The sequence below is a fragment of the Jaculus jaculus genome, chromosome 6 (genome assembly GCF_020740685.1).
Source record: "Jaculus jaculus isolate mJacJac1 chromosome 6, mJacJac1.mat.Y.cur, whole genome shotgun sequence".
Taxonomy (NCBI): Eukaryota; Metazoa; Chordata; class Mammalia; order Rodentia; family Dipodidae; genus Jaculus; species Jaculus jaculus.
The window spans coordinates 150,380,409-150,399,899 of NC_059107.1; the positions used below are offsets into that span (position 1 = coordinate 150,380,409).

Consider the following 19,491-nt stretch of genomic DNA (forward strand, 5'->3'; position numbering starts at 1 on the left):
TCTACTTACATATATACAATACCATCCTATTAAGTACCCTCCTCCCTTCCTTTCTCTTCCCTTTATATCTCCTTTTTAACTTACTGGCCTCTGCTACTAAGTATTTTCCTTCTCACGCAGAAGCCCAATCATCTGTAGCTAGGATCCACATATGAGGGAGAACATGTGGCGCTTGGCTTTCTGGGTCTGAGTTACCTCACTTAGTATAATCCTTTCCAGATCCATCCATTTTTCTGCACATTTCATAACTTCATTTTTCTTTACCACTGAGTAGAACTCCATTGTATAAATGTGCCACATCTTCATTATCCACTCATCAGTTGAGGGACATCTAGGCTGGTTCCATTTCCCAGCTATTATAAATTGAGCAGCAATAAACATGGTTGAGCACGTACTTCTAAGGAAATGAGATGAGTCCTTTGGATATATGCCTAGGAGTGCTATAGCTGGGTCATATGGTAGATCAATCTTTAGCCATTTTAGGAACCTCCACACTGATTTCCACAATGGCTGGACCAGATTGCATTCCCACCAGCAGTGTAGAAGGGTTCCTCTTTTTCCACATCCCCGCCAACATTTATGATCATTTGTTTTCATGATGGTGGCCAATCTGACAGGAGTGAGATGGAATCTCAATGTAGTTTTTTTTTTTTTATTTTTTTATTTTTTTTTTTTTATTTTAAATTTTTATTAACATTTTCCATGATTATAAAATATATCCCATGGTAATTCCCTCCCTCCCCACCCCCACACTTTCCCGTTTGAAATTCCATTCTCAATCATATTACCTCCCCATTACAATCATTGTAATTACATATATACAATATCAACCTATTAAGTATCCTCCTCCCTTCCTTTCTCCACCCTTTATGTCTCCTTTTCAACTTACTGGCCTCTGCTACTAAGTATTTTCATTCTCACACAGAAGCCCAGTCATCTGTAGCTAGGATCCCCATATGAGGGAGAACATGTGGCGCTTGGCTTTCTGGGCCTGGGTTACCTGACTTAGTATAATACTTTCCAGGTCCATCCATTTTTCTGCAAATTTCATAACTTCATTTTTCTTTACCGCTGAGTAGAACTCCATTGTATAAATGTACCACATCTTCATTATCCACTCATCTGTTGAGGGACATCTAGGCTGGTTCCATTTCCCAGCTATTATAAATTGAGCAGCAATAAACATGGTTGAGCATGTACTTCTAAGGAAATGAGATGAGTCCTTTGGATATATGCCTAGGAGTGCTATAGCTGGGTCATATGGTAGATCAATCTCTAGCTGCTTTAGGAACCTCCACACTGTTTTCCACAATGGCTGGACCAGATTGCATTCCCACCAGCAGTGCAGAAGGGTTCCTTTTTTTCCACATCCCCGCCAACATTTATGATCATTTGTTTTCATGATGGTGGCCAATCTGACAGGAGTGAGATGGAATCTCAGTGTAGTTTTAATCTGCATTTCCCTGATGACTAGTGACGTAGAACATTTTTTTAGGTGCTTATATGCCATTCGTATTTCTTCCTTTGAGAACTCTCTATTTAGCTCCTTAGCCCATTTTTTGATTGGCCTGTTTGATTCCTTATTAGTTAACTTTTTGAGTTCTTTGTATATCCTAGATATTAATCCTTTATCAGATATATAGCTGGCGAAGATTTTTTCCCATTCTGTAGGTTGCCTCTTTGCTTTTTTCACTGTGTCCTTTGCGGTGCAAAATCTTTGTAATTTCATTAGGTCCCAGTGGTTAATCTGTGGTTTTATTGCCTGAGCAATTGGGGTTGTATTTAGAAAGTCTTTGCCAAGACCAATATGTTGGAGGGTTTCCCCTACTTTTTCCTCTAGCAGTTTCAAAGTTTCCGGTCTGATGTTAAGGTCTTTAATCCATTTGGACTTAATTCTTGTGCATGGCGAGATAGAAGAATCTATTTTCATCCTTCTGCAGATATTTATCCAGTTTTCAAAACACCATTTGCTGAAGAGGCTGTCTCTTCTCCAATGAGTATTTTTGGCATTTTTATCGAATATCAGGTGGCTATAGCTACTTGGGCTTACATCTGGGTCCTCTATTCTGTTCCACTGATCTACATGTCTGTTTTTGTGCCAGTACCATGCTGTTTTTGTTACTATGGCTCTGTAGTATAGGTTAAAATCAGGTATGGTGATACCACCAGCCTCTTTTTTGTTGCTCAGTATTATTTTAGATATTCGAGGTTTTTTATGATTCCAAATGAATTTTTGGATTGTTTTTTCTATTTCCATGAAGAAAGCCTTTGGAATTTTGATAGGGATTGCATTAAATGTGTAGATTGCTTTAGGTAAGATTGCCATTTTCACGATATTGATTCTTCCAAGCCAGGAACAAGGGATGTTTCTCCATTTTCTAGTGTCTTCTGCAATTTCTCGCTTGAGTGTCTTAAAGTTCTCATTGTATAGATTCTTTACTTCCTTAGTTAGGTTTATTTCAAGGTATTTTATTTTTTTTGATGCAATTGTGAATGGGAGTGATTCTCTGATTTCATCCTCTGTGTGTTTGTTGTTAGCATATATGAAGGCTACTGATTTCTGTGTATTTATTTTGTATCCTGCTACATTGCTGTAGGTTTTGATTAGCTCTAACAGCTTGCTAGTAGAGTCTTTAGGGTCCTTTATGTATAGAATCATGTCATCTGCAAATAGTGATAACTTGATTTCTTCCTTTCCAATTTGTATCCCTTTTATGTGTGTCTCTTGCCTTATTGCTATGGCTAAGACTTCCAAAACTATATTAAATAGAAGTGGAGACAGTGGACACCCTTGTCTTGTTCCTGATTTTAGTGGAAAAGCTTCCAGTTTTTCCCCATTTAGTAATATGTTGGCTGTAGGCTTGTCATAAATAGCCTTTATTATATTGAGATATGTTCCTTCTATTCCCAGTCTCTGTAGGACTTTTATCATGAAGGGATGTTGGATTTTGTCAAATGCTTTCTCTGCATCTAATGAGATGATCATGTGGTTTTTGTCCTTCAACCCATTTATGTGATGTATTACATTTATAGATTTGCGTATGTTGAACCATCCCTGCATCTCTGGGATAAAGCCTACTTGGTCAGGGTGAATGATCTTTTTGATATACTCTTGTATTCTGTTTGCCAAGATTTTGTTGAGAATTTTTGCATCTATGTTCATGAGGGAGATTGGTCTGTAATTTTCTTTTTTTGTTCTATCTTTGCCTGGTTTTGGTATCAGGGTGATGCTGGCCTCATAGAAGGAGTTTGGTAGGATTCCTTCTTTTTCTATTTCCTGGAAAAGCTTAAGAAGCAATGGTGTTAGCTCTTCCTTAAAAGTCTGGTAAAATTCAGCAGTGAATCCATCCGGGCCTGGGCTTTTTTTAGTTGGGAGATTATTGATAACTGCTCGGATCTCCATGTTTGTTATAGGTCTATTTAAGTGATTAATCTCATTTTGATTTAATTTAGGTAGGTCATATAGATCAAGGAAATCATCCATTTCTTTCAGATTTTCATACTTTGTGGAGTATATGCTTTTATAGTATGTCCCTATAATTTTTTGAATTTCTCTGGAATCTGTTGTGATGTTACCTTGTTCATCTCTGATTTTATTAATTTGTGTCTCTTCTCTCTTTCTTTTGGTCAGATTTGCTAAGGGTTTATCAATCTTGTTTATCCTTTCAAAGAACCAACTCTTTGTTTCATTAATTCTTTGGATTGTTCTTTTTGTTTCTATTTCATTAATTTCTGCCCTAATCTTTATTATTTCTTCCCGTCTACTACTTTTTGGTTTGCCTTGTTCTTCTTTTTCCAAGGCTTTAAGGCGAAGCATTAGGTCGTTTACTTGCGACCTTTCTAATTTCTTAATATAGGCACTTAAGGCTATAAATTTACCTCTTAGAACTGCCTTCATTGTGTCCCAGAGATTTTGGTATGTTGTGTTCTCATTATCATTTGACTCTATAAATTTTTTGATTTCCTTTTTGATTTCTTCATTGACCCACTCCTCATTTAGTAGTGTATTGTTTAGCTTCCATGATTTTGTGTATGCCCTGTAGCCTTTCTTGCTACTGATTTGTAGTTTAATTCCATTGTGGTCAGATAGAATGCAAGGAATTATTTCAATTTTCCTGAATTTGTTAAGATTTGCTTTGTGTCCTAATATATGGTCTATTTTAGAGAATGTTCCATGTGCTGCTGAAAAGAATGTATAGTCTGCAGCCTTTGGATGAAATGTCCTGTATATATCTGTTAGGTCCATATCTTCTATGACCTCATTTAGTCCAGATGCCTCTCTGTTTATTCTTTCCCTGGATGACCTGTCAATTGATGAGAGTGGGGTGTTAAAGTCACCCACCACCACCGTGTTTGGTGTTATCTGTGACCTTAGTTCTAATAGTGTTTGTTTGACGAATTTGGGAGCCCCCATGTTAGGTGCATATATGTTTAGGATTGTAATGTCCTCCTGTTGGAGTGTGCCCTTAATCAATATAAAGTGACCTTCCTTATCTTTTTTGACTAACTTCGGGCTAAAGTCCACCCTGTCTGATATTAGGATAGCAACCCCTGCTTGTTTTCTAGGCCCATTTGCTTGAAACACCGTCTTCCAACCTTTCATCCTAAGATAATGTCTATCCTTTGTAGAAAGGTGAGTTTCTTGAAGACAACAAATTGTAGGATCCTGCTTTTTAACCCAGTCTGCAAATCTATGTCTTTTCGTTGGGGCATTGAGACCGTTGATATTAAGAGATATTATTGAAAGGTGTGTATTTATGTTTGCCATTTGTGTGTGTGTGTGTGTTACTTGTTCTACCTGTGCTCTCTTCTGTTAACTGGTATTTGAGTATGGCTGGTTTTTTCTAGGTTCCTTATATGTGTGCTTTTCCTTTTGTTCAGCATGGAGGATTCTATCAAGTATTTTCTGTAGAGCTGGTTTTGTCTTCAGATATTCCTTTAACCTGTTTTTGTCATGGAATGTCTTTATTTCTCCATCTATTTGGATGGATAACTTTGCAGGATAAAGTAACCTTGGTTGACAGTTGTTATCTTTCAGAACTTGGAATATATCACTCCAGGCCCTTCTGGCTTTAAAAGTTTGTGTTGAATAATCTGCTGTAATCCTGATGGGCTTGCTTTTGTAGGTAACTTGATTTTTCTCTCTAACTGCTTTCAATATTTTTTCTTTGGTTTGTGTGTTTGGAAGTTTGAGTATAATGTGGCGAGGAGAGTTTCTTTCTGGGTTTTGTCTGGCTGGGGTTCTAAAGGCTTCCTGTATCTGTATTGGCACCTCTTTCCCAATTTGGGGAAAATTTTCCTCTATGATTTTGTTGAAGATGCCTACTATGCCTCTGGAGTGGAATTCTTCTCCTTCTACTATGCCCTGAATTCTTATATTGGATCTTTTCATAGTGTCCCGAATATCTTGAAATTCCCACTCATACTTTTCTATAAGTTTGTCTTTCTCTTTGTTGGACTGCATTAGGTCTGCCACCTGATCTTCTAGCTTAGATATTCTGTCTTCTCCCTCATCCATCCTACTGGTGAGATTTTCTACAGAGTTTTTTATTTCATTAACTGTGTTCTTCATTGCTAGTAATTCTGACTGGTTTTTCTTTATTATTTCTATTTCTCTATTTATGTCTTGTATTGCCTTCTTTATTTCATTAAATTGGTGTCCTGCCTCTTCTTTGATTCCTTTGATTTCCTCTATGATTTCCTCTTTGATTTCTTCTTTGATTGTTTTCATGTGATCTTTGACCTCTTTGAACATATTTATAATTATTCTTTTGAACTCTTTCTCAGGCATTTCCTCTAACTCTTTCTCACTGGAGGACATTTCTGATGCATTAATACTTTTAGATGGATTTATATCGTCTTGCTTTTTAGTGTTTCTTGTGTTATAATGTATATATTTTTGCATCTTGGATTAAGTGAATGCTTGGATTTTCTAGCTAGCTGTGTATTCTTAGCTGTATCAATTGATTTGGTGTAATATATTTTCAGGGTAGGACCTTAAGGTAGTGGAATAATATACTGGTAGATTCTAAAATTTAGCTAAACACTGTACCCATTCCATCAAAAACAGCCCCGAGTATGTATGCAAGAGTAGTTATTATAATGACCAGATCCTCTATCAACAAAGAGGTTTAGATTTCTGGTCTGTTGAGGTATCCAAGTCAGCTTGTGACCAAGTGAGACCCTTCCCTGGTGCAATCCCAGTTACCTTGGGTGATTGTGGTCTCAGTCAAGTTGCTGCCTGGGACGTCGGGCTGCTGTTCTGATTTCTGGAGCTGGGCACTTGCTTTTCCTACGGGGCAAACCGAGCCTCTGCCGCCGTCTCTGCAGCTGTTGTAGGCGCCACCCCCGGAGCCCCCACCGCTGCTGAAGCTGCCGTTGCCGTGTCCACCGGTGCTGCTCCCCCGAAGTCGCTGCTGTGGGATCTGTCACCGCTGCCGCTCCTGGGTCCGCTGCTGCTGGGGCCACTGGTACTGGTGCTGGAGCCGCTGAAGTTGCTGCCAAATTCTGCTCCTGCTTGGGTCCCAAGTTGGCGTGGCCGGGTCCCGGGCCGCTGCTGTGTTCGCTGGAGCTGGGTTCAGGCGGCAGGGGAGGGGAGGGAGCCGCGCTGTTCTGGTTGTATCGTTTCTCCACGTGTGCTTTTACCTCGCGGTCTGCTCCTCCCTCCGTTGCTCGCTGCCGCTCTCCCCTCACGTTTCCCGAGTTGCGGAGGGCGCGGTGTGAGGGGAAAATCCCGCACCTGGCTTGTCCTGCGGCTCGAGCCAAGAGTCCGGCGGTTTTCTGCCGCTCCGCGGTTGCGGCGGGTAGTCGAGCGGCCCGGAGCCGCTGTTCCCGCCTGTGCAGGCTCTGGATGCTCTGGAACTCTTCTACTTCTCCGCTGCCGCCTCAACTTCCTATACACCTCACTTTTTAGTAAAAGTGTGTATTTTGCTGAGTTTTTTTTGGTCTTCCCCCCCCAGGCTGTTTTTGCGTGGTACCTACGCCGCCATCTTAACCGGAAGTCCTCAATGTAGTTTTAATCTGCATTTCCCTGATGACTAGAGACGTAGAACATTTTTTTAGGTGCTTATATGCCATTCGTATTTCTTCCTTTGAGAACTCTCTATTTAGCTCCATAGCCCATTTTTTGATTGGCTTATTTGATTCCTTATTATTTAACTCTTTGAGTTCTTTGTATATCCTAGATATTAATCCTCTATCAGATGTATAGCTGGTGAAGATTTTTTTCCCATTCTGTAGGTTGCCTCTTTGCTTTTTTCACTGTGTCCTTTGCAGTGCAAAATCTTTGTAATTTCATGAGGTCCCAGTGATTAATCTGTGGTTTTATTGCCTGAGCAACTGGGGTTGTATTCAGAAAGTCTTTGCCAAGACCAATATGTTGAAGGGTTTCCCCTACTTTTTCCTCTAGCAGTTTCAGAGTTTCAGGTCTGATGTTAAGGTCTTTAACCCATTTGGACTTAATTCTTGTGCATGGAGAGAGAGAAGAATCTATTTTCATCCTTCAATAGATGTATGTCCAGTTTTCCCAACAACATTTGCTGAAGAGGCTGTCTTTTTTCCAATGAGTATTTTTGGCATTTTTATCAAATATCAGGTGGCTATAGCTACCTGGACTTACATCTGGGTCCTCTATTCTATTCCATTGATCTACATGTCTGTTTTTGTGCCAGTACCACACTGTTTTTGTTATTATGGCTCTGTAGTATAGGTTAAAATCAGGTATGGTGATACCACCAACCTTACTTTTGTTGCTCAGTATTATTTTAGATATTTGAGTTTTTTTGTGATTCCAAATGAATTTTTGGATTGTTTTCTCTATTTCCATGAAGAATGCCTTTGGAATTTTGATAGGGATTGCATTAAATGTGTAGATTGCTTTTGGTAAGATTGCCATTTTCACAATATTGATTCTTCCAATCCAGGAACAAGGGATGTTTCTCCACTTTCTAGTGTCTTCTGCAATTTCTCCCTTGAGTGTTTTAAAGTTCTCATTGTAGAGATCCTTTACTTCTTTGGTTAGGTTTATTCCAAGGTACTTTATTTTTTTGGATGCAATTGTGAATGGGAGTGATACTCTGATTTCATCCTCTGTGTGTTTGTTGTTAGCATGTATGAAGGCTACTAATTTCTGTGTATTTATTTTGTATCCTGCTACATGGCTGTAGGTTTTGATCAGCTCCAACAGTTTGCTAGTAGAGTCTTTAGGGTCCTTTATGTATAGAATCATGTCATTTGCAAATAATGATAACGTGATCTCTTCCTTTCCAATTTGTATCCCTTTTATGTGTGTCTCCTGCCTTATTGCTATGGCTAAGACTTCCAAAACTATATTAAATAAAAGTGGGGACAGTGGATACCCTTGTCTTGTTCCTGATTTTAGTGGAAAAGCTTCCAGTTTTTCCCCATTTAGTAACATGTTGGCTATAGGCTTGTCATAAATAGCTTTTATTATATTGAGATATGTTTCTTCTATTCCCATTCTCTGTAGGACTTTTATCATGAAGGGATGTTGGATTTTGTCGAATGCTTTCTCTGCATCTAATGAGATGATCATGTGATTTTTGTCCTTCAACCCATTTATATAATGTATTACATTTATAGATTTGTGTATATTGAACCATCCTGCATCTCTGGGATAAAGCCTACTTGGTCAGGGTGAATGATCTTTTTGATATAGTCTTGAATTCTGTTTGCCAATATTTTGTTGAGAATTTTTGCATCTATGTTCATGAAGGAGATTGGTCTGTAATTTTCTTTTTTTGTTCTATCTTTGCCTGGTTTTGGTATCAAGGTGATGCTAGTTTCATAGAAGGAGTTTGGTAGAATTCCTTCTTTTTCTATTTCCTGGAAAAGCTTAAGCAATGTCGTTAGCTCTTCCTTGAAGGTCTGGTAAAATTCAGCAGTGGATCCATCTGGGCCTGGGCTTTTTGTAGTTGGGAGATTATACAGAATGTTTCTTTTTTTTATGGTTTTTTGAGGTAGTGTCTTACTGTAGCCCAGGCTGACCTAGAATTCACTGAGGAATCTCAGGGTGGCCTTGAACTCATGGCGATCCTCCTACCTCTGCCTCCTGAGTGCTGGGATTAAAGGCATGTGCCATGATGCCTGGCTCTAGTTGGGAGATTATTGATAACTGTTTGGATCTCCATGCTTATTATAGGTCTAGTTAAGTGATTAATCTCATCTTGATTTAATTTAGGTAGGTCATATGAATCAAGGAAATCATCCATTTTTTTTCAGATTTTCATACTTTGTGGAGTATATGCTTTTATAGTATGTCCCTATGATTTTTTGAATTTCTCTGAAATCTGTTGTGATGTTACCTTTTTCATCTCTAATTTTATTAATTTGTGTCTCTTCTCTCTTTCTTTTGGTCATAATTGCTAAGGGTTTATCAATCTTGTTTATCCTTTCAAAGAACCAAGTCTTTTTTTCATTAATTTTTTGGATATTTTTTTGTTTCTATTTCATTAATTTCTGCCCCAATCTTTATTATTTCTTCCTGTCTACTGATTTTTGGTTTGCCTTGTTCTTCTTTTTCCAAGGCTTTAAAGTGAAGCATTAGGTCATTTACTTGTAACCTTTCTAATTTCTTTTTTTTTTTTTTAAATTATTTATTTATTTGAGAGTGACAGACACAGAGAGAAGGATAGATAGAGGGAGAGAGAGAGAATGGGCGCGCCAGGGCTTCCAGCCTCTGCAAACGAACCCCAGACGCGTGCGCCCCCTTGTGCATCTGGCTAACGTGGGACCTGGGGAACCGAGCCTGGAACCGGGGTCCTTAGGCTTCACAGGCAAGCGTTTAACCACTAAGCCATCTCTCCAGCCCCTCTAATTTCTTAATATAGGCGCTTAAAGCTATAAATTTACCTCTTAAGACTGCCTTCATTTTGTCCAGAGATTTTTTGTATGTTGTGTTCTCATTATTGTTTGACTCTATAAATTTTTTGATTTCCTTCTTGGTTTCTTCATTGACCCATTCATCATTTAGTAGTATATTGTTTAGTTTCCATGATTTTGTGCATGCTATATAGCCTTTCTTGCTACTGATTTGTAGTTTAATTCCATTGTGGTCAGATAGAATGCAAGGAATTATTTCAATTTTCCTAAATTTGTTAAGATTTGCTTTGTGTCCTAATATATTGTCTATTTTAGAGAATGTCCCATGTGCTACTGAAAAGAATGTATATTCTGTAGCATTTGGATGAAATGTGTATATCTGTTAGGTCCATTCCTTCTATGACCTCATTTAGTCCAGATGCCTCTCTGTTTATTTTTTCCTGGGATGACCTGTCAATTGATGAGAGTGGGGTGTTAAAGTCACCCACCAACCACCACTGTGTTTGGTGTTATCTGTAACCTGAGTTCTAATAGTGTTTGACTGATGAATTTGGGAGCTCCCATATTAGGTGCATATATGTTTAGGATTGTAATGTCCTCCCATTGGAGTGTGCCCTTAATCAATATAAAGTGACCTTCCTTATCTTTCTTGACTAATGTTGGACTGAAGTCTACCTTGTCAACCCTTCTTGTTTTCTAGGCCCATTTGCTTAAAACACCATTTTCCAACCTTTCACCCTAAGATAATGTCTATCCTTTGTAGAAAGGTGAGTTTCTTAGAGGCAACAAATTGTAGGATCCTGCTTTTTAACTCAGTTGGCAAACCTATGTGTTTTGGTTGGGGCATTGAGGCCATTGATATTAAGAGATATTATTAAAAGGCATGTATTTATGTTTGCCATTTTCTTTTTGTGGTTCTGGTTCTACCTTTGCTCTCTTGTGTTAACTATTATTTGAGTATTGCTTGTTTTTTCCAGGTTCCTTATATGTGTGCTTTTCCTTTTCTTCAGCATGGAAGATTTTTTCAAGTATTTTCTGTAGAGCTGGTTTTGTCTTCAAATACTCCTTTAACCTGCTTTTGTTATGGAATGTCCTTATTTCTCTGTCTATTTGAATGGATAGCTTTGCAGGATAAAGTAACCTTAGTTGACAGTTGTTATCTTTCAGAACTTGGAATATATCACTCCAAGCCCTTCTGGCTTTAAAAGTTTGTGTTGAATAATCTGCTGTAATCCTGATGGGCCTGCTTTTGTAGGTAACTTGATTTTTCTCTCTAACTACTTTCAATATTTTTTCTTTGGTTTGTGTGCTTGGTAGTTTGATTATAATATGGCGAGGAGAGGTTCTTTCCAGGTTTTGTCTGGCTGGGGTTATAAAGGCTTCCTGTATCTTCATTGGCACCTCTTTCCCAATTTGGGGGAAGTTTTCTTCTATGATTTTGTTGAAGACACCTACTATGCCTTTGGAGTGGAATTCTTATCCTTCTACTATGCCCTGAATTCTTTTTTTTTTTTTTTAATTATTTATTTATTTATTTATTTGAGAGCGACAGACACAGAGAGAAAGACAGATAGAGGGAGAGAGAGAGAATGGGCGCGCCAGGGCTTCCAGCCTCTGCAAACGAACTCCAGATGCATGCGCCCCCTTGTGCATCTGGCTAACGTGGGACCTGGGGAACCGAGCCTCGAACCGGGGTCGTTAGGCTTCACAGGCAAGCGCTTAACCGCTAAGCCATCTCTCCAGCCCCTGAATTCTTATATTTGATCTTGTCATAGTGTCCCGATTATCTTTAAATTCCCACTCATACTTTTCTATAAGTTTGTCTTTCTCTTTGTTGGTCTGTATTAGATCTGCTACCTGGTCTTCTAGCTTAGATATTCTGTCCTCTCCTTCATCCATTCTACTGGTGAGATTTTCTAGAGAGTTTTTATTTCATTAACTGTGTTCTTCATTGCTAGTAATTCTGACCGGTTTTTCTTTATTATTTCTATTTCCTTATTTACGTCTTGTATTGCCTTCTTTATTTCATGAAATTGGTGTCCTGCGTCTTCTTTGATACCTTTGATTTCTTCTTTGAGTTCCTTTTTGACTCCTTTGATTTGTTCTTTGACTTCTTTGAACATATTTACAATCATTCTTTTGAAATCTTTCTCAGGCATTTCCTCTAATTTGTTCTCACTGGAGGTCATTTCTGATGCATTAATACTTTTAGGTGGATTTATATTGTCTTGCTTTTTAGTGTTTCTTGTGTTATAATGTGTATATTTTTGCATCTTGGATTTAAGTTAATGCTTGGATTTTCTAGCTAGCTTGGTATTCTTAGCTGTGTCAATTGATTTGATGCTATATATCTTCAGGGTAGGAGCCTAGGTGTTAGGTGTGGTTCTTAAGGCTCTCAGAGTATCTACAAAGGTGTTCCTAGGGGTTGGGTTTGTCTGCTATGGGAGTATTCAAGTAGGCTGAGTGGAACAAAATATAGGTAGATTCTAAAGTTTAACTAAACACTGTACACATTCAATCAAAAACAGCACCGAGTATGTATGTAACACTAGGTATTATAACAACCAGATCCTCTATCAACAAAGATTTCTGGTCTGTTGAGGGATCCAAGTCAGCTTGTGACCAAGTGAGACCCTTCCCTGTTGCAATCCCGGTTACCTTTTTGGATGAATTTGGTCTCAGTCAAGTTGCTGGCTGGGTCATTGGGCCGCTGTTCTGATTTATGGAGCTGGGCACTAGCTTTTCCTGTGGGGCAAACTGAGCCTGGCAACTGTGGCCCTGCAGATCAGCACCCCCACTGCCAGAACCGCTACTGCTGCTGCTGAAGCTGCCGCTGCTTGATCCGTCGCTGCTGCTGCTAAAGCTGCCACTGCTGGATCCGCCACTGTTGCCTCTGAAGCTGCCGCTGCTGGAACCGCTGCTGCTGCTGCTGCTGAAGCTGCTGCTGCTGGATCTGCCACTGCTGCTGCTGAAGCTGCCATTGCTGGATCTGCTGCCGCTGCGGCTGCTGTTGCCGGTGCTGGAGCCCCTGATGTTGCTGCCGGACTCTGCTCCTGCTTGGGTCCCGCTGTCGGCTCAAGTTGGCGTGTCTGGGTCCCGTGACTGCTGCTCTGTTTGCTGGAGCTGGGCACTGCAGTGGGGGAGGGGAGGGAGCCACAGCTGCTCTGGTTCTCTTGCTGTTCCATGTGATCTGCTCCTCCGTTGCTCACTGCCATTCTTCCTTCACGTTTCTTGAGTTGCAGAGAGCTCCAGTGTGAGTGGAAGCTCCCCTCACTTGGCTTTTCCTGCAGTTCGAGCCGAGCCTGGCGGCTTTCTGGTGTGCCTCCGCTGCCTCGGTTGGCAGAGCTGCCAGGGCCACTTTTGCCGGCCTGTGCAGGCTCTGGGAGCTCTGGAACTCTTCTACTTCTCCGCTGCTGCTTCAATTTCCTATACACCTTGCTTTTTAGTAAAAGTGTGTATTTTGCTGAGTTTTTTTGTCCCCCCCCCACAGGCTACTTTAGCGCGGTACCTACGCTGCCATCTTAACCAGAAGTCTCCAACTTTATTTTTGAGACAGGGTCTCTTGCTGAATCTAAAGCTTATTGGTTTGGCTAGACTAGTTGGCCAGTGAGCAACTCCCCAGTGCTGGGATTACAGGCGCAAGCCACCGCGCTCACACCTTAAATGGGTTCTGGGATCTGAATTCAGGTCTTTACGCCTGTGTGGCAAGCACTTTATTTATTGACCATCTCCCTAGCCCCTGCTGGAATTTTTAAAAAATTTATTTTTTTACTTGAGAGAGGTAGAGAGAGAGAGAGAGAGAGAGAGAGAGAGAGGAGATGGAGAGGGAAGGAGAGAGAGACGGGGGGGGGGAGAGGGAAAGAAAGAAAGAATAGGCATGCCAGGGCTTTCAGTCACTGCAAATGGAACTCCAGAAACATGCGTCACTTTGTGCATCTGGCTTACTTGCTAAGCCATTTCCCTGGCCCTGGAATTTTTTTTTAAGGGTCTTGTTCTAGCCCAGGCTGACCTGGAATTCACTATGTAGTTTCAGGCTAGCCTCAAACTCACAGTAATTCTCCTATTTCTGCCTCCCAAGTGCTTGGATTAAAGGTGCGAGCCACCACCCCAGGCCTGGAATATTTTTAAGGAAGAATTTTAGTGGATGAGGTTATAGATATTGTCCTGGGTTCATTCGTTCGTTTGTTCCTTCCTCATTCTTTCTTTCTTTCTCTCTCCCTCTCGCTCTTTCTTTCTCACCCTTTTTTTTGGCTCACAAATCTATAACCAGGAACCACTTAGTGGCTTGAAATTCAGACTTTCTAGAAGGTTTGGAAGGCCAGGCTTGCAAATTTGCCATTTTCTTGTTGTGTCTGCCTGGGCAAAGCTTCCACTTCTTCCTTGGGGAAAGGGGGACACAGGTGCTTCCCCCCTGCAGAGTGGCTGGCCTGATAACACTGAGAACGTTACATGGAGGGAACCAGCTCAGTGGCCACCACGTTAGAGACTTAACTCTCTTCCTTCCCCGCCTCCAGTCTTTAGGGGACATGGCCACCTCATGGGTCCCCCATCCTGCAGATAGGGTAGGCACCCTCAGCCCATAGATAAAGCGTCAGGATGGTCTTGTGAAATGCTTTCTTAGATGCGTCTCAACACCGTAAGGGAGATAGCACTGCTCAGTGGCTGTCGTGGGTCTTACCTTGTGGAGGGGGCCGCGGCTGGGGCTGTCCTAGCTGAGGCCCCAGCTGGCCTTGCCCCGGGGATTTTGCAGGTTTAGTCTGCGGAGCCTAGAGCAAGAGAAGAAAAAGGAAGCCCGTGGCTACCGACACAGCCCTTTTCTTCTTGAGTAGAGTCCAGGCTTTGTCAAGATCTTTTTATCCTTGAGGGAAAACCTACAGCTGGAGCAGGGCTCTTCAGGCCAGCTCATGAGGGATGTTGACGTGTGCACACGCTGATGTAGCCAAGGCCCAGTGAGTACATCAGCACTGTCATGCAGAAGGCTGCCCTTGGCCCCCCCCCCCAAGGATCCCCTCACATTGAACCCTTATTGTCATGTCTGTTCACAGAAAGGAGTGTCTGTGGGAAAAACAGGAGCCGGGGTGGGGGCAGGATCTGAGATTTGCTTTTCCCAGAAGGCCGGGGAGCGGGCAGATTCTTTGGAGAGTGGTCCGGTCATCTGCGGGAGGGTTTGTCAGGATGGGGGATGGGAAGTGGGAGGCACAATGGTCTCTATTGAGTGGACATGTGTTCTAACATACACACTCAGGCTCAGGCCCTGGGATGGGGGCACGGAGATGACAAGTGTCAACAGTCTGTCCACAGATGCCCAGAGGTCAGTAGAACAGGGGTCTTTCCTAATGCACAGTAGGGAGGAAGAACCCCCCTCCCCACTGGAAGACCTAAATAGTGGGGCCATGCCAGCCTCTGCCTCCACAGCCTTCCCTTTCCCCAGGGATGTTCTTGTCATGGGATGTCTCCACTGGACCCGGAGGGCTCCCATTCCAGACACCTGGCATTGGTCAGGGCCACTAATCTTTGCTTCCAAGAGAACCTTACCCACGGTCTCAGGGGTGAGGGCACTGAGCCACCCGGCACCAAGAGTTGGCTCATCTTGGAGACGACAAGGTCGGCTATCAACTGTCTGTCCTCTTCCACGTGCTCGCCAATCAAGGGCATGGAGCTGTCCATGACCTGCGGGATGGAAAGAAGGCCTGAGGGATCCTGAGCCGGGATGGCTTTCACCGGGCCTCACATCTCAGGAGTGCAGGCTCCGCGCTCAGGACACAGGAACCACTAGATGGCGCTGTCCTCCATGCAAAACCCTCAGTCCAGTATCCCTAGATGGGACTGGGTCCCCCACAAACATCCCATTCCTTCCAGTTCCTTCTAAACCAACTCCCTGGACTCAATTCAATTCGGCCTCCAGACTCCCTACAGCAGCAACGTGACCGAGGGCCAGGGAGCATTTGCTGACCTTTTTTTTTTCTGTACTTTCCTTTGGGGAGCTGGTCTCCACCCCCTCCTTTCCCACTCTAAATCCCTCCCAGCCTTAGGGCTGGCCTCCTGTCCTCTGCCTGAGGCTGTCCTCAAAGCCTGATCAGAGCAACAACAACAACAAAAACGACACGGGCTGGAAGCGACCCAGAGTTCAAAGAAGATGGAGTAGGAAAGAGAGGGCCGTTCTGGGCGCTGTGGCAGAACACAGGCCCCCAGTGAAACTCATTCCCCAGGGAGCTGGGCTGTGTTCATAGGAGGGTTCAGGGGGGCTGAGAAATCATGTTTGCCCCTTCTGCTCTCTTTACAGATGAAAAAGCTGAGTCCCACTGATGGAGGGTCTTTGCCCGAGCTCCTAAGACAAGGAGCCAGGTGATCCCTGGGCACAGGCTGCTAGTGAGTCTCGAAGGAGTGCTGAGTCTTTGCACACCTGTGACAGATCTGTGTGTGGGTCATTTTCACTTCTTCTCACCTCTGTTGTAGGAAGGCAGCTACCAGTGTTCACCTGCCCTGCCTGCCAAACTCACCTGTCTTCCTTTTGCCTAGCTCTGGATTCACCTCTAGGGTTCTCTTCCCCGACATTTGTTCTGTCCACTGCCCACCTGGCTAACTCCTCACCTGTTGGGGGAATATCCAACCAGTCCTTCCTTCTGGAAGCCCTCTAGGGGTGCCTGCACTCCTGGGAACCCCACTGCCCTACATCTATTTTATTCAGCACTGACTACGTGGGAGACACCCCGGGTTTGGATCATGTCACACCAATCTTAGGACAGCTCTCTGGGGCTGGGGTGCCACTCAGATGGTAGAGTGATTGCCTCGCTGGCATGTATGAAGCTCAGGGTTTGTCCCCAGCACTGCACAAACTGGGCTGCTGGGGGGCGTGTGTCTGTAGTCCCAGACTTTGAGAGGTAGAGGCAGGAGGGTCAGAAGTTCAAGGTATCCTTGACTACATAGAAAGTTGAAGGCCAGCTTGGGCTACATGGAACTTTGTCTCAAAATGCAAAATAAAGCCAGGTGTGGTGGTGCCCACCTTTACTCCCAGAAGTTGGGAGGCAGAGATAGGAGGATCACCATGAGCTCGAGGTCACCCTAAGATTACATAGTGAATTCCAGGGCAGCCTGGGCTAGAGTGAGACCCTACCTTGGAAAACCAAGCCAAACCAAACAAAAACAACACTAACACTAACACCAACAATAAAACCCACAAAAATAACAAAAGCAAAATCCAGCTCTTTGAGGCAGGGTTTAGGATTATTCTCACCAGAATGCTGAAGAAACTGAGGGTCAAGGAACTGTCCAGTTCTGTGTCTTTCTGGCCAGCCTCACCAAGCACTGGGTAGGCTCTCAGTGGTAAGAATTTGGAAGAGGCAGCAAGCAGAGTTCTGGGCCTACGATCTGTTAGACTTTGGGCAAGCCACCTTTTCTCTGTGGGTCTATTTTCTCGCAAGTATAAACTAAGGGGTTCAAGCAGCTCCTAAGATCTTTCTGGCTGGGGCTCGAAGGGGACTGTGAAAACAGGACATCCAGTGTTCCAGGTGTCCTGGAAAGCACTCTATATTCAAGGATGTGAGCAGGGATCTCGGTAGGTCCTGAAACCTGTCGTTAAATGGAAAGCAGGTGTCCAGCAGGCAGTTTCCATGAGGGTTACTCCCGTGGAGTCTGTCCCCAGTGCATGGTGTGGGGGGGGGTCCTGCACTCTGCCGGCACCCCACCCCTTTCTGCTCTGGTTTCTTCCCCGGACTCCATGCAGTGGAAAACAGCCACCACAAGAAACTCAAGGTCAAGAACTGGAATCCCCACAATGGACACGGCCAGAGGAAGTGGACACTTCCCTCCCCAGGGAGACATTTTCTCAGTGAACAAGGTCATCCCCTGGACAGGTCAGAGGGGACACGTTCCAGGGCGTTTTCCCCTGAGTACGTCACTGTGAGCACCCTCCGAGAACATTTCACACAAACTGTTCTCACCACAGAGGTGGTTGAGGAGACCAGTAGTTTTGGATCTCTACTGTCTTTTCCTTTTTCTCTCTTTACTGGGGATAAACAAAAACAAAACAAAACATTTTATATTTCTAGTAACAAGCTTTCCCTCTCCCCTGACCCTACCCTAAACCCAAAAGAAAAGGGGACCAATGCTGTCATGTTTCTGAGAGAAAATAAAACCCAAAAACTAAAAGACATCTTTTTTTGTTTGTTTGTTTTTCTCTGGAATATTTTTGAGAAGTTGTTTTCTTGTGTTTTGAAGTATAAGCCCACTACTTTTCCTTTTTTTAAATTATTTTTTTTCTTTATTTGTAAGAGAAATAGGCAGAGGAGAGAGAGAGAGAGAGAGAGAGAGAGAGAGAGAGGAGGGAGGGGGGAGAGGGGAGAGAGAGAATGAGAATGGGTGTGTCAGGGCCTCTAGCCACGGCAAATGAACTCCAGATGCATGCACCCCCTTATGCATCTGGCTTACATGGGTCCTGGGGAATCAAACCTGGGTCCTTTGGCTTTGTAGGCAAGTGCCGTAACCACTAAGCCATTTCTCCAGCCCTACTTTTACTTTTTTTTTTTTAAATGTAAAACATTTTTCATCCCTGACCCCCTGAGTGTATAGAGCAGAGGCCTATGGGCGCAAATGACTTCATTCTTTCTCTCTCCATCCCTCCCTTCCTTTCTCTTTTTCCTTGTGTGTACATGTGTGTATGCATGTTTGTATGTGCATGTGCATGAGTGCGTGTGAGTGCAGGGTTTCTCACTGAATCTAGAACTCAGTGAATCCACTCGACGAGCTAGCCAATGAGCACCAGGGATTCCTTTCCCCCACCTTCCCGGCTCTGGGGTCACAGGCGCGCTCCAGCAGGCCTGGCATTTTATGTGGGTACTTGGGATCTAACCTCAGACCCTCATGTTTGTGTAGTCGGTGCCCACTGAGCCATCTCCCCAGCTAGCAGATGGTTTTGCTTCTGAAAGATCAAAGTGGAGGAGACCTAGAGAGGCAGAACTCATGGGTGCAGAGTGCCGATCCAGCGACCATCTTCACCAGCTGTGAGGTTGGCAGTGCTCTGGGTGGAGGCCTCATAGGACAGTCCCCTGCTCTCCTGCCAGGGTTGTGTCCTATTCCTCTGGCATGGGATCTGGCACCCAGGATGAAGAAATGAACGGGTGTGTGTGAATCAAAGCCAGGTTCATGTCCAGTGTTTCCAGAAGGAAATGCCAGGCAAGATTCCAGGTGGGGAGTTGGGAGCTGTGATGGTCCAGGAAGAGTGGTCCTGGGTCCACTTCTGGTCTGGTGCCAGTCACAGGGAGAGAGAGAGAGGGCGCTGTCCCTGACTTGAGAGGAGGCCTGGGTCTTTTTTGTTTGTTTGTTTGTTTATTTGAGAGAGACAGAGAGGGACAGAAAGAGGCAGATAGAGAGAGGAAGAGAGAATGGGCACGCCAGGGCCTCCAGCCACTGCAAACGAACTCCAGACGCGTGCGCCCCCTTGTGCATCTGGCTAACGTGGGTCCTGGGGAGTCGAGCCTCGAACCGGGGTCCTTAGGCTTCACAGGCAAGCGCTTAACCACTAAGCCATCTCTCCAGCCCCGAGGCCTGGGTCTTACAGAGGTATTGCTCATCCTGTGGAAGTCTTAGGCCTTTCTGGGGCAGTAAGCCAACATTCACAACCTGCTGTGCTGTAGTCCCTGCCTCATTGCCAAG

The 19,491-nt window shown here is 43.5% G+C and overlaps 1 protein-coding gene across 2 annotated transcripts in view; it reads right to left on the minus strand.

Annotated features, from left to right (window-relative positions):
• Positions 1-19,491, minus strand: part of Syn3 (synapsin III) — a 525,100-nt gene that overhangs the window by 17,388 nt on the left and 488,221 nt on the right. For both annotated transcript variants that reach the window (XM_045152296.1, XM_004650254.2), the window contains exons 11-12: positions 15,376-15,510; positions 14,519-14,606 (exon numbers count right to left, since the gene is read on the minus strand). In XM_045152296.1, the coding sequence (XP_045008231.1) occupies positions 14,519-14,606; positions 15,376-15,510 (223 nt within the window). The remainder of the gene's footprint in view (positions 1-14,518; positions 14,607-15,375; positions 15,511-19,491) is intronic.